Source organism: Onychostoma macrolepis, chromosome 19 (assembly GCF_012432095.1).
Source record: "Onychostoma macrolepis isolate SWU-2019 chromosome 19, ASM1243209v1, whole genome shotgun sequence".
NCBI lineage: Eukaryota > Metazoa > Chordata > Actinopteri > Cypriniformes > Cyprinidae > Onychostoma > Onychostoma macrolepis.
Genome location: NC_081173.1, coordinates 29,189,588 through 29,205,793, shown reverse-complemented (window position 1 = coordinate 29,205,793; position 16,206 = coordinate 29,189,588). Strand labels below are relative to the sequence as shown.

The following is a 16,206-nucleotide window of genomic DNA, read 5'->3' as shown; positions in this document are numbered from 1 at the left end:
GCAAATGTACTTCCAGAATCCGCAGGGACTCCGTCTTTGAGCGTTCAAAGACACGTCTGCGCTTTCAGACTCACATAAAAATAATGAAATGTGAACATGTCCGGGCCTGGGTGCAATACAAACGACATGCGACGCGCAGCACCGCCAAAGCAGATATTCATCTTCTGCACCCCAGACTCCAAGAGGATATTAAATATATCATAATAAATGCCCCGAACATACAGTACGTATAAGGATGGGTTATTTGAGGAAGCCATTGCAAAAAGGAATAGTTCATCCAGAAACTTAAATTGGCTGAAAATGTACTCTCCTTCAGGCCATCCAAGATGTAGATGAGTTTGTTTGTTTATCAGATTTGGAGAAATGTAGCATTTCATCACTTGCTCACTAATGGATGCTCTGCAGTGAATGGGTGCCGTCAGAATGAGAGTCCAAACAGCTGATAAAAACATCACAATAATCCACAAGTAATCCACACCACTCCAGTCCATCAGTTAACATCTTGAAAAGCTGTGTTTGTAAGAAACAAATCCATTAAGACATTTTTAACTTCAAACTGTTGCTTCCGGCTAAAATAAAATGACACCTCCATCCACATTAACACTTCCTGCAGTGAAAAAGTTGTCCCATCTGAATCAGGAAAGAAACATGCAAAGATCAAGAACTGTTTAAAAGCCAAAACAGTTCTAAAAATATATGGGTTTTTTTCAGGAAGCAGCATGATTACAGATAATGGACTCATATTTTGGTTTTAAAGGTAAAAACATCTTGATGGATTTGTTTCTTACAAACACGCAACTTTTCACTTCTCAAGATGTTAACTGATGGACTGGAGTGGTGTTGATTACTTGTGATGTTTTTATCAGCTGTTTGGACTCTCGTTCTGACGGCACCCATTCACATCCATTGGTGAGCAAGTGATGTAATGCTAAATTTCTCCAAATCTGATGATTAAGCAAACTCACCTACATCTTGGATTGCCTGAGGGTGAGTAAATTCTAATAAAAATGAAATTTGTGTCAACTATTTCACAATTAATTACAAAGAAACGGCAAGTAACATTGAATTAGAAAGACTGAAATATTATTGAAGTGTGTTTTAGAAGAGAATATTCTTTCTTTTATTGGCTACTACTTTTTTACAGTGCATTTGGCTTGTATTTTCGTTTAGCAAAAGCTCTGATCAAAACAGTGAATGTCTCTAATAGCAAGGACACAGTAAGACACATTAACACTGGAATAATAATTGAGCTCAAAGCTTTGAGTACGAGGTTTGAATACTGGAATAAACTGCCTCAAAACTCCAAACCGGAGCTGGTAGATTTACCTGACACTTTTTGTAAGGACTGTAATGCCTCAGGATTCGTCTGTCCCTGCAAGGACGTGTCGACCTGTCAATGCTTCAGCTAATTTAAAAAAATTTCCCTGAATCGCTCAAGCTTTTGAGTGCTTTTGTTTCTTAAATATTTGCCCTTGGGAGTTATTATGAATTTTGAGCTCATCTTAAATTAGATGCTGTTTGATTTAGCGTTTCATTTGAAGAAGGGAACACAAGTACTGAAACATCACAGCACCTCAAGACATTTTTCATCATTATTTTCATAATCCTCAAATATTTACAAGGTTGAAAATGCAATAACATTGAAGGTGATGAATATCCATCGATTAAGACATAATTATATCTATGGAAAACTGTGAAGATGTGACCTGTAATATGATAACGAATACTGGGTTTTCTGTTGCAATAAACCAAATGTGAGAACATTTCAAAACCGAGAACATGAAAACGTTTTAAAAGCAAGTATTATTTGCATAAAAAAAGCACGCACAAGCATACTTTACAAACAAAACATTTGACAAAAACTATTGTGGTACTGTGACTCATACATCCATACAACTTGCTTTTGATGCTTTGCTATCCAATACTACAGTTTCACTTTATTTGAGCATTTTAGTTTCATTGAGGTATTTATGCATGTTTTGAATTCATTTTTTCCTTTTAACTTCAGTTCAAATTTTTGTACTTTTGTAATGTTTTGGCGTATTTATTTTTGATGACTATTTAGATTTTATTGTAATTTCAGTTTGTATAATAGTTTGTGAAATAAGGAATGTTGAAGCTGAAGTTGCAGCTATATATATATATATATATATATATATATATATATATATATATATATATATATATATATATATATATATTTTTAAGAAAGTATATTTTATTTTATTTCATTTCAAGTACTTAAAAGTTCTTTATGGTTTTGGTTTTAGTTAACTATCTGTTATAAAGTTTTTTATAGCTTGCAAATTGATTACAAATCATTAAATCCACTTGAAATCTTTACAATTATTCCTGAAGCACAACATCCTCCAACAGATCCGAACGTGTTTGCTTCTCAGAAATGTGAATCATTTTAGCAGCTCACCATAAGGCTCAACTTGTCACAGCTTAAACCGCCTTAAAAATAGATCCAATTTGTGGTCCCGTTTTAGACACGGCGCGATGATAATAGGCGTCCACACTTCAGATGAAAAAGGACAACAGATGTCAGTGTCAGAGATTTGATGGTGCTTTTCACTGAACCCGTGACAAACCATGTTTCGTCTCCCTTCAAACGCTTTTGTTTTCATTTCAATCCTCTCAGATTTGGCCTCTTGTCAGAATTCGGCCCTTGTTTTATTCATAACCCTCTACTTTGCATCTCAGCGCCAGAGAATTGCCACTGGATGCAAATTTGACACCATGCATGCTTTTTTTTTTCACCTAAAAGAGAAATAAATATTAGCGCATGTGTCTTTTGTGGTTTTGATGATATTGTTGGCTTTGTATGTTGGTTAAATGTGAATGAATGTATAATGAATCAAATGTTAATACTTCAGTGTGAAAAACACATGCACCTTACTGTCAATCTCTTAACATGCCTTAAAAAAAGAAGCACAATTTTGCTGTCTCAAGCCTCAGACGTGCATCTTAAAATACCCCCCATGTAGGCAGCTCGCTAGGTTTTGGAACAGAGCCGAAAAAATAGTCTATGTATACCAGGAACAGTGTAAATTATTCTTTTATTTCATTTTCTCTACATCATGCGTTTACAATGAGATGTACCATTGGTCCTCCTCCAGTTTTGCGTCTTCAAGGTACGTCACTTTTTTTAAGCAGAAGTCAGTTTCATGTATACCAAGCCAAAAAAATTGTACACAAAGACGAAGAAATTACTTTAAAAAAACAAAACAAATAAAAGTAACTGGCAAAGGAAGAAACACATGCCACAACTCTCCTCTACTTTTTTCCAACAAAAGCCCTTTCACATGATTCACGCTTGGTTCCCCGATGCATCAAACTACAGCATTAAACTGTGTCCTGAGCAGGTGCAGCAAGTAGTTTTTCTGTCCTCAGTGAATGCAAAAATGTTGCGCAATGGAACACAATCACAAGCATTATAGATCATATTTGATGTTAATTTGATGCAGAAATACAATGCAGAAAGTGAAACCAACTGATCAATAAAATGTCCAGAAATTTCCGTTTGGTTTGGACAAAACCTCACATTTACATGTTAACCTGCTTAGGACACAGCTGTGCCACATTGTGTGGTCAAACAATCTTGACCACCACTCGATTTGAGAATGAGAATGAGAACGAGCTTTATTGTCAGGTATGTTTACACATACAAGGAATTTGTTATAGTGACAGAAGCTCCACAGTGCAGATTTTGACCTTTCTATACAACAACCAACTATTTCCCAAAGATATGCATCCAATGTGAAAATCAAAACAAGATGGAAGATAGACTGATGTGCATATCTGGTTCTGGAACGTCAAATGCATATCATGACATTCAGAGAAAAAGTTAGATGTGTCTTTGTTTTGATTCTCCAATGTATCTAAGCAAACGGCAGGACTTTCGCTTCTATTATAAGATATTTTCACACTTTTTTCAACCTTGGCAAATCGCCCTTCAGCGACACAATCTTCAACTCTTTTCTCGTGGAGGACAAAACATCACACAGCATTGAAGCCGTGACACGAATCATGTGAAAAGGCCTTAAGAAAACAGGAAGAACAAAATCACGTAACAATGCCACTCTAGAAGACCTCCAGTAAGTTGCTAACTTCATTCGTTTTCCCATATTTTTGTGCAGTAAAGACATATCCCATTTGAGGCCATGTAGACTCGAGTTAGGCGAGACCGAACAAAATGTTTCAAAGCAAAGATATCGGTAGCTGGAAGAATGAGAGACTTATAGACGAGTATTTCAGGCACTTAGAAAATCTCTCCCCAGTGTCCTTGGCTACAGCGTGCTTCACTGTGGAGTCTGCATTGAGAAACGGCTTTCTTTCCCAGCACAATACAGTGTGTAGAACAACCGCAGTTAGACAAGGCAAAAGACTAGATAAGTACATTCAAACACGATTCTTTAAAGGGATTTCAGGTACCTTCCTATGCAAACGACAAGCTCTTTTTCTACAGTGAAGTCGGGTTCTCCTAATGTTCTTCTAAAGTTCTCCTAATGTTTCTGATGAACCGATGTTGAAGCCACGATCAAACGTCATTATTATAACGGCACCAACCTTGGAATTTTTTTTTTTTTTTTTAAAGCACTTCACTGGATACACAATGATGAAGTTACAATAAAGAAACAACGCTCATTCCACTCACAAAACTACCACAGTATTTCCAATTTGTGGACATGGTACTAATAATATTCTGATGGCAATTGTATCCCCAATAATCAATGCTTTACATTTTACATTGGGTCCTCCAATCTTGAATATATGGTTGCATACCATGTTTTTTAGATACTACCATGGTACTGAAAACTACCACAGTATTTCCAATTTGTGCACATGGTACTGCCATGCTATTAAAAACTGCTGTACCATAGTATTTCACTTTTTGGACATTTAAGGATACTAACATTCTCTGATTGGCATTTTTCACCTTAATGATCAATGCTTTACATTTAGTTCCTCAATCTTGAATATATATGGTTGCATCCATCATAATACCATGTTTTTTGGACACTGCCATGGTATTAAAAACTACTGTACCATAGTATTTCCACTTTTTGGACATTTAAGGACACTAACATTCTCTGATTCACATTTTCTCCCCAATGATCAATGCTTTACATTTTACATTTTGTCCCCCAATCTTGAATATATATGGTTGCATCCATAATACTACCATGTTTTTGGACACTAGTGTGGTATCAAACACTACCATAGTGTTTCTAATTTGTGGACAGGGTACTAGTATTCTGATATTTTTCCCAATGATCAATGCTTTACATTTTGTCCACAATCTTGAATATATATATGCATCCATCATACCACTAACATTGTATTAAAATCTATCATAGCATTTCCAATTTGTGGATATGGCACTAATATATTCAGATTGGCTATATTTTTCCCAATGATCAATGCTTTAAATTTAACATTTGGTTCCCCAATCTTGAATATAACTGGTTGTATCCATTATAATACCATGTTTTTTGGACACAACCATGGACACTACTATAGTATTTCCAATTTGTGGACATGTTACTAGCATATTCTGAATGTCATTTTTTCCCCCAATGACCAATGTTTTAAATTTCGAATTCTGAATAGAAGTACATGGTTGTATCATCATAATACATAATACCATTTGTTTTGGACGCCACCACAGTACAGCTTTTGGACATGGTAATCATGGAAATACCACAGTATCTTTGGATCAAGTGAATGCAATGATATATGAAAGCCATCTGAAACTTACTATATCATGGTACCACCACAATCCGTTTTCATAAGGGCTCTGATTTCTTCCAGAACTTGTTCCCAGCTTCCTGTTTTCCATTTCCTCTCTTCTCCTGCCGTCTTTCTATCCTCTAGCGCTCCCCAGGGCTTTGCTTTGCTGGACTCGGCAGTCAGCCGAAAGAATGAGGCCAGTAACAGAGTGACAGCTGTAATTTTCTGCTTGCGACCAGCCCGAATTACTGTACACACACAATAATATCACTGAGCGCCAATGGCCTTACCGCCACAGCGCAAGGGGAAGCTGAAGTTCCTCGTCCAGGATGTGTATTTTATGCCCTGGATGTCAAATGTTAAGCGAGAGTTTGGTTTCAGGGAAGGAACCTTACGTTTACGAAAACACACTGGCCGTCTCGTAGATTACACATGACTAACACAGGGCTTGGGAGCCTTTTTTTACGCACGGTGAGTTACGACATCGACAAAGAGCCTCACAAGTAACGTTACCGACAAAAGACTCGGATGGAGGTATCAACTACGTTCCTCGACTACGGTTCCGAGAATCACGTGACAAGCACCACACCAGCACTGCTGTGCTCTACGACTCAACGATTCACGATTGAATGTGCACGAGTTTTAACGCGAAAACAAAACGAAAACCTAAAAATGCACAGGATCACAATAATAGTTTCAGAACTTTGGAAGAAATGTACCGTTGTTTCACTAATAAAGGGTACGGCACGCCTTTTAAAAGGTCGTAAAATGATTTGCGATTGTAGCTAATGTGCACATGCCTGGATTATCATTTGTCTTACAAAACTTGGTAGCATCAAAACATCGTAGGGTTTTACAAATCATTGGAGTCTATCAACATTTGCACCTGAGATTTGATTTCTCAAAATACCTGTACTGGTCATTAGCGACGCTTAATGATTGACGATCTGTTCTGACTGACTAGTTAAAATAGAAAATTACTCGTGTCAATGTGCCTGAAGACAAGTTCTCGCTCTAAATGTGGGATTGGACCACATTTAAAGGACAACTTTGCGATTTTTTAATGCAACCTAGACATCGCGTTTAAAAGACTCTCTCGCTCTCTCGTAAGGACAAAGGGTTGGAAGTGTATCACAAATTGTTCTAAATACATACTCAGAAACAGGAAAGCACATTGGAAAAAGAGAAGACAGGTGAAGTACGCTAGACGACATTTACGATTCGCGTCAGATTAATCAACATCCTCGTTTAAGACCCGTTCATGCTAAGAACGATAACTATTACGATAACTTCCGCATTCTCTTATAGTTATCGTTATAGTTATCATCCTTGATGTGAACAGGCCTTTAGTCTCTGGGATCGTGCGATCTCCGTAACGTCACACGACCGTGCTGATGTCCTCCGGTTCATCCGGTTTCTTGGGCTTGCTGGGAAGCGATTTTAGGTACTCAAGGTGTCGTCTTGCGTCTTCCTGGTTCTGCCGTACATAGTACACAACATAAGAGATAACCATCGCGAACCAGCCAAACATGGTCACCAACATGGCGTAGTCGGTGGTCCGCTTGGCCAGGTTGCACAAGTCTGCGTCCACGGCCAGGAACGGCTGGCCCTCCTGGTCCCTCAGCTCCGAACTACGGCACAGCACGCGCGTGGCGGCCTCATGGTTATGCGCCATGCCGCCCAGCGCCTGCTGCAGGGCGCAGTCGCAATGCCAAGGGTTGTTGTCCACCATCACACGTGCCTTCAGCCGTGCGAACGCGTCCTTGTGCACGCTAGTGATCCGGTTGTGGGAAAGGTCCAGCACTTCCAGAGAGCCCTCCAATCCGACAAACGCCCCCTCTCCGAGGGTTTCCACAGCATTATGGGAGAGATTGAGCCTCCGAAGCATCCTCAAGCCATGAAATATGCGATCCGGCACCAGGGATATGTGGTTTCGGTCCAGCTGCAGCAGCTGGGTGTCCGGCGGGACGTCAGGCGGGATCTCCTTCAAGCGTGACAGACTACAGGTGACGTTGAGGCCGTGCGGAGGGCTTTCGGAGCGCTGGCAGGTGCAACCCTTGGGACAGGTGCTGGCAGACGGAAAGCACAGGACCATGAGCACCAGGCTCTGCAGCAGCAGACACATGGGGATGGAGCGGGAAAGCCACAGGTCCAACGGCGTCATGCTGACAGGCAGTCAACATACTCGACGCCCGGGCCATTCACGGGAGCCCCATAGCGGGACTGCGTCGTCACCAAAAGCTGTGGGTCTCGTCAACTCTCATCGTCTGTTTGAGCCTGCGGAGGGAGAAGGCACAGTGAATACATACACTAACAAGTCGACGAGCTAATTTATGGGTGGGAATGACACCTCTCCTCCATCACCTCTCGAAGAGAATGTGCCACTGAACACAGGGAACATACAGACCTCAGAGAGGCTTGTCAGAAAAACTGACATCAGTGTAACACTAAGCTCTATGTGGCTTACTGAAGTCTAAGCAAAATCTACTGACAGCTCTGTCAATGGATAATGCATGTACATTTTCTGTTTTTCTGTTTTAGTGAATTCTGAGTAAATATACTGAAAATAACCATTTGCTTATATCAGGAAATTGGTGCACATCTGAGTTATTATTATTAAATTTGATATAGGCTGCATTTATTTGATCATGACAGTAATATTGTGAAATATTACTACAATTTAAAACGAATTGTGTTCTATTCAAATACATTTTCAAATATAAATGTAAAATGTGCTGCTGAAGAAACATTTCTTATTATGAACAAAGTTGAAAACAGTTTTGCTTACACGATACATGTTTTTTTTCAGGATTTTTTTTTTTTTTGGATTAATAGAAAGTTAAAAAGAATACACACACACACATACATACACACACTTATCCTACATATTATAATATTATATAAAATCAGCATTATATTGGTCACTCTGTAAATATTGGGCATTGACAACCCATATTGTTCAATGACTAGTATTTACAGTAATTTTTTTTATTAAAACAGATTTCATGTATGACTTGGCAAACAGCACACAAATGCAGACAGAATGAATACAGTGGGCCTATAACAGAACATACATAATTATTTGTGCATTCAGTAATCATCACTAAAACCTTGTACTTTTCATGAAACTACATGCATGCAAAAAATCACAAATTCACAGACTGTTTTTAGACACATTTAGTGTCAACTTTAATACCCTTGTTGTTGTGTCTGATAGATATTCCTCTGATTGTACAAATAAATTACATCATTGGATAGTTATATACTGTAGCTATCTAAGGGATAATTTACAGCCAATCAGCCATTATGAAGGCACTCATTGAGACATTACAGAAACAGTTAAGGTCACCTAACATAAACTGGTTGTATTTCAGGCGGGGAGGGAGAGCTAAAATTAAAACACAGTAACACGGAGCACATGCCGCTCATGTACATACAGTACATGACGCCAATCACAGATTGATGTAAACAACTGAAAGGTGAGAGATAAGAGCAGCTGGAAGTCGGTGTCACCTGCACATTTCTGAGCGCGCTGCATTTAGCACAAGGAAATATCAGCGGACTGATTTAGCGAAAACATGCTGGTTTACAGAGGCATGCACATCTGGACCTTTTGCTTGGATCATGCATGTGAAGCAGTTTCTAATTTTAGAGCTGAAAGACAAACGCAGATAAATCAATAGTGATGTAAAAATAAGTATCCCAGGAGTCCTGACATGACATGCTCAGTGACTGTTCACTAGAGCTGAGTCGAGTGTGAGTGTTGCCTGAGGCTCTTGAGGGCCAGTGTGGACTGACTGAATGACTCTCAGGCCCCTGTCCGGCTGATGTAATGCGTGGATATGCCACATGGGATATATGATGGCAGATCTCATGCGTTATGGTGCAAACTATTACAACTGACAGGCCTTCACAGAAAATGAGAGAGAAAAAAAAAAAAAAAAAAGTGTCACTCATAAATTGTCAACAACAAAATACTCTGTGAATTGAGATGAATTCTAGATGAATCCCAAATGCAATTAAATCCAGGAGACAAATACAAATAGATGATATTATGACATGGCTCTCTGGAATGATTCTGATTGGTCAGTTGTGGCTTTCAGCTGTCAAATCAAATGCATTAGTGCCTGCTCACTTTTACAGTTCTGGAAGGGTTTTTTCACTCTTTTTTCCCCCACAGGGATTAAAAAATGAGCCATTAACCAAACCAACAGGCTCAGAGGTGAATCACATCCTTAAAAACATTGATTTGAAGCAAAAAAAAATATCAGAAAATCAGACAAAAAGACAAGACTGTGTATTTAACAGCTTTAATGAGGAAAAGAACTACAATCCCATTAACCCTATGGAAAATGAACCATGGTTAATTATTATAAAGGAAGAACTACAAATGATAGTTTGTAATAGGATTAAAAACAATGGAGAAATATAAAACTATTCCTTTAAAGAATTAAAGAAACTGTATATTTTAAGTTTATTGCAAAATATTCATATGTATATAAATATATAAGAGTACTTTGAAAGCATAGCAAGACCAATTAGATCACTTCAGTCTCCTTCCCTGCTAGCTTTTTGGCATGATTTCCTTGCCGCAGCTCTCTGATTGGTGGAATTTTCTCTACAGCATCATGGGTAATGTAGTTTTTACCACAAATTCAGCTGTTAAACATTATTATTTTAAAAATAAGTTGAAATAATTTGAGCAGACGACTTCAACAAAAGCAGATACCATCAGTTAACAACCTCTGAGCTCAGTACATCTGTCTTTACAGGTTTATGAGTTATCGTTAAAAAAAAAATCAATTGCTCTATGGAGAAAATGAATGGAATTTTTACTTCCAGAACCCGATCGCACTATATTCCTGATTGATGACTGTTGCCCATGGCAACAAAGCATAAAAGACCACTCATCCAGGAAACTGATGTTTCCAATAAAGCTGTGCTCGTATTCTAAGTTGTAATCTAATATAACCATTTCCTCTCAAATCAATAATCCATGTCTATTTGTTATACATCTACCCGCCTCACATCAGGGTCCTGATCACACTGTCTGGGTTTATTCTGCCATTATGATGTGAGGATTGTATATTATCCCTTACTTATGAACCATCTGGGCTCTCTATGATCATTTGTTGTTTAAACATAAAACTGCAGTTTCTTATGGAGAAACATTTTTAGTTTGACATGGCTCCTCTGCGTGGATGAATCTGACAGTCTGAGGTTTACGGCCTGTGATCACCTTATAAGAAAGCTGTACAAGATTTAAACCAAGCAGACCTTATTGATATGACAAAAAAACAAAAACAAATCTAGCAGCTGTATATTAAATGCCAGCTGTGGGATATAGTGTAGGTGACAATGTATGTTAAAGTCATGTTAAAGGAAATTCATAATGTGATTCACACTTTTTGCTACTAAAACATGATTATATACAAATATAAATAAATTTAGTTTTAATCTATTTGTATTCTATTATAATCATATTTTACATTAACATTACATTTACTGACAAAAAATTATACAATTTAATATAAATTAAGTTACAGTAAAGGTGACTCACATTTTACTACTAAAATAAGATTTAAAATATATTGAAATATCATTGTTAAAGTTACATATATTGTTAAATTACCAAAAAATATGTACATCATTTAATAAACATACAGTTACAGTAAAGGAAATCCATGTGGTGATTCAAATATTTTACTATTAAAACAATTATATTAAAATAACAAATATATTAAAATATAATTTGATTAAACACTTTACATAATTTAATATACAGTCATGGCCAAAAATATCGGCACCCTTGGTAAATATGATCAAAGAAGGCTGTGAAAATTAATCTGCATTGTTAATCCTTTTGATATTTTATTTAGAAAATTCACAAATATCTAACCTTTCATTGGATGAAAAAAATGTAAAATGGGGGGAAATATCATTATGAAATAAATGTTTTTCTCAAATACTCGTTGGACACAATTATTAGCACCCCTAGAAATTCTTATGAGTAAAATATCTCTGAAGTATATTCTCATTCATATTCACAATTTTGAGCACTCCAGGGTGATTATGAACATGAAATTATCCAGCCATGGCTTCCTGTTTCACAGAAATATAAATAGGAGGAAAAACAAAACCCAAATTCCCTTAATCATCCATCACAATGAGAAAAACCAAAGAATATATTTCTGATGTGCAGCAAAAGATAATTGAGCTTCACAAATTAGTGAAGTGGCTTTAAGAAAAGAGCTAGAGCAGTGAAAATTCCCATTTCCACCATCAGGGCAATAATTAAGAATTTCCAATCAACATAAAATGTTAGGAAACTGCCTGGAAGAGGACGTGTGTCTATATCGTCCTAATGCACGGTGAGGAGGAGAGTTTGAGTGGCTAAAGACTCTCCAAGGACCACAGCTGGAGAATTGCAGAAAATAGTTGAGTCTCGGGGTCAGAAATCCTTTAAAAAAAAAAAAAGTGTCAGACAGCCCCTACATCACCACATGTTGTTTGGGAGGGTTTCAAGAAAAATTCTCCTAGATCATCCAAAAACAAACTCCAGCATATTCAGTTATCAGACACGACTGGAGCTTCAAATGGGACTGGCTTCTATGGTCAGATGAAACTAAAGAAATGAGCTTTTTAGCAGCAAACACTCAAGATAGGTTTGGTGAACACAGGGATAAAAAGTACCCCATGTGTACAATGAAATATACTGCTGTATTTTTGATGTTGTGGGCCTATATTTCTGCTGGAGGTCCTGGACATCTTGTTTAGACACATGGCATCATGGATTCTATCAAATACCAACAGATAAAAAAAATCAATAAGTGACTGACTCTGTTAGAAATCTTATAATGGGCCATGTTTGGATCTTCCAACCGTACAATAATCCAAACACAAACCTCAAAAACAACACAAAAATGGGTCACTGAGCACAAAACCAAGCTTCTGCTGGCCATTCCAGTCCTCTGACCTGAACCCTGTAGAAAATGAGTGAACTGAAGAGAAGAAGCACCATCGTGGAGCTGGGAATCTAAAGGGTCTGGAGTGATTCTGGATGAAGGAATGGTCTCTGATCTCTTGTCAGGTGTTCTCTAACCTCATCAGGCATTATAGGAGAACATTTAGAGCTGTTAAACTGGCAAATGGAGGTTTCAAAAAGTATTGAATAAAAGGGTGCCGTTAATTGTGGCCAGTGTTTATTAGAGAAAAACATTTATTTCATAATGATATTCCCCCCATTTAAATTCTTATTCTCAAATGAAAGGTTAGATTTTTGTGAATTTTTTTAATAAAATATCAAAAGGATTAACAATGCAGATTAATTTTCACAGCCTTCTTTGATCATATTTACCAAGGGTGCCGATATTTTTGGCCATGACTGTAAATAAGGAAAACAATGAGGTGGTTCATGATTTTAAAATATGATTATATTAAAATTAAAATGCATTAAAATATGATTATATTAAAATTAAAATTGCATGTACTGTTAAACTACAAAAATTTATATTATAAATATTATAAATATAAATATAGTAGTGTATTATTATATTATTAAATATAATCAAATGTAATTTTCACTTTTTTACATTAATTACAGCTAACCAAATTACTGTAGAATTACTGTAGAAATAGTTTATTTTCCTATTCAAATGACCAATAAGAGGGGGGGGGGGGGGTGAGCAGACTTAAATGATTGTTGAAGTCTGTCATTTTACCCACCAATGCACATTTATTTATTTTTTTTAATTTTTATTTTTTAATAAGAAACAAATGCATTAATTCATATGATAAATCATTCACCATAAGATCAATAACATGCATTTTGAAAATTAGTAGGGTAACTTTTGAGTTCATGCCGACTTTAAACATTTAAAACATCTATACAAGATGCATTCTCAAGTATTAATAGTGCATGTAATTTGCTTCCGGGGAGCATCAATTTTGAATGTGTAGATATTTACTAGATATTGGTTAAGAATTACATAATTTACAGATGCTGTCGGCATTATAAGAATGAGTGCATACATACTCATCATGAATGGAAGAGTCATAATGAGACTGACATCAGGTTTTAATATTAAAACACATTGATCCAGATTAACAGGCACAGCTTGGATCTAGGTCACAGCTCTAAGAAAGCCAAACAGATTGTAAAGCTTTTACCATCATTAACATTGCCATCATCATAACACATTAAAGTTCATAATGTGAAGATTATGGAGCCGGGGAAAGAAAACATAATGGCTTTCTTGTGCTCGCAATGATTCATTCAGTCAATACAGCCTTGAATCAGTGTGCGAAAATTACGTTTGGCTGATATTTTATATGCTTTATATGGCTGATATTGACTTCCACATAAACAAGCAATGTCTGGTGGAGAAATCATACAGATATTTCTTTTGATGCATTTTATGCATGCAACACATGCATTAAACTTCTCATTGGATTTGAGAGAAGTATTAAAGCAGGGAGATCTTGCAGCGCAACGAATCAAATATAGTGTTTAAACAATATTGCTCAGTTCAAACAGCAGATTTGAATCGGACTTTGAAGGCGTCTAGTGTCAAATATAATAACAATCCAATCAGATATGAGCAGCATCAGAGCTTTGATCCAATGCATTATCCCTGATTTAATCCTAGTGGCTCTGGCATGAAATCTGACCCTTCCGGTGTGATCAAAGGGAACATCACCTTCTTCCAGCAATTTCACAAGCAGACAGCATCTCAAAGGCAGGTCGAAATCAAAAAGCTGAGTGCTGAAAATAACTTTTCTCGACTTGTAAAGCAGCGAAGAGCGATCTTACAGATTACAGCTGAGGATCTCCACACCCTAGTGAACGTGAAGCATGATTGCATTCAATAAACATGATTATTAGTTCCATTATGAGACGAATCAATAACTGCAAATAAGTTGCTCATGCATGGCTGGTCTAGATAAATCAGACATGCCAGCTGCACTGCAAATCCAAACGGCACAATAAAAGCCATCAACGACCTGTCAATTGCTATTCAAAAGGTGCATATCATTTGAAACGGTGCAATAATTCACTCACATGCAAACACCAGCCGGCGCACGTACAATAAGCTCATGTTATACCATGTAGTTCTCAGCATGCAAAATGCATATGTGACACAGACGAATGCATGTCAGTCTCTATCATGTGTTTATTTGTGGCTGAGCAACAGGCGACATGCGTTTGTCTCTTACCTGCGACAGAAACACTCATCGATCGCCGCATCCGTGATTCTCACATCCTCGGGGAATCATTCAAACATATGATGTGACGCTCTTGCTCGTTATTTCACGTGAGCTCTCACATATTTGGAGAATGTTGCCTGATGTTCGTGGCAAAAGCCACGGGAGTAACTGGGAGGGGTTCGATCGCGCCGTGGTAGTGGCGTCTGAATCGCGAACGAATGGTTCTTTTGAACCGATTCCTCGGAGTGATTCAGTCAAGCCGAATCGCAGCGTTTAGCCTGCATCAGGAGGATCAAAATTGTTTACGATCTTAAGAACAATTCATATTAGTATTATACATAAAATAATTGCACCAATGCTTCTGAAACCGTAAAAGAATCCACATAATCAGTTATCCATGTTTTGGATCATGGTGGCAAATGAAACACCTGTTTGCACGAGTTCAAGATCAATTTTTCAAGAGGGACGTTGTTGTTAACGTTTTAGACACTAAAATTAGCATACAACACGGCATTTGACACATCTACGTAGAAAACTCCCCGCTAATAAATAAATAAATTATTACAACAATACTAAAACGTAAAATGGACTTCTAGGAACTCTTTTGTGATCAAAACAATCTGAGAATGGCAGTTCACTGAAACGAGCCATCTGAACGAACCGATTCGCTAAAATGAATCGTCCTTCCCAAGAGACCGGATTCTCTCGGTAGCGCGCGCGTAGTGTGTGTGCGTGCGTGTGTGTGTTTTTGTGTGACTCCAGCCCTTGTTTCTGTCATTTTCGGCTTTAAATAGTCGAAATTAGCCTTTCTGAAGGATCCCACGTCAATATGAGACAGGAATCCACCTGAAACACGTTTTGAGACTTGTTTAAGCGCTCAGATACTCTGACGACTCATAAAAAAAAGTAGGCTACTGTGGTGAGACCATGGTAAAGTCATTTAATGTTAGAGATTTGGATGTCGACAAAAGCAATATATAAATGTAATTATTCCCTGCTGAAAAAAAAAAACAATAGAACCCTGCCCAAAACACAATAGAAAATGTAATGGATTTAATGGTTATAATGGGAATTGTATTTTTAATGGAAACTATAATGGTGTCTACTGGTATGTGATGGATTCTATTGGTGGGATGTTAAATCCTGTTGGAAAAATACACAAAACACACTACAAAAAGGAATTTTGTAATGGTTTTACTGGAAAAAGCTAATGGTTAATTTTAATGGAAACCATTGGAATTTCTGTGATGGTTTCTATTGGGA

At 37.3% G+C, this 16,206-nt stretch overlaps 1 protein-coding gene across 1 annotated transcript; it reads right to left on the bottom strand.

Annotated features, from left to right (window-relative positions):
- Positions 1-3,043: 3,043 nt before the first annotated feature.
- On the bottom strand, positions 3,044-15,139 carry lrrc3b (leucine rich repeat containing 3B). The gene is made up of 2 exons (XM_058752571.1): positions 14,953-15,139; positions 3,044-8,013 (listed from the first exon to the last, which is right to left on the bottom strand). Exon 2 carries the CDS (start codon positions 7,898-7,900, stop codon positions 7,115-7,117), a length of 786 nt encoding a protein of 261 aa, XP_058608554.1. The 5' UTR covers positions 7,901-8,013; positions 14,953-15,139; the 3' UTR covers positions 3,044-7,114.
- Positions 15,140-16,206: the final 1,067 nt, after the last annotated feature.

Coding starts and splice junctions, on each gene's coding strand:
- lrrc3b (XM_058752571.1), bottom strand. CDS start 7,900: ATGACGCCGTTGGACCTGTGGCTTTCCCGCTCCATCCCCATGTGTCTG.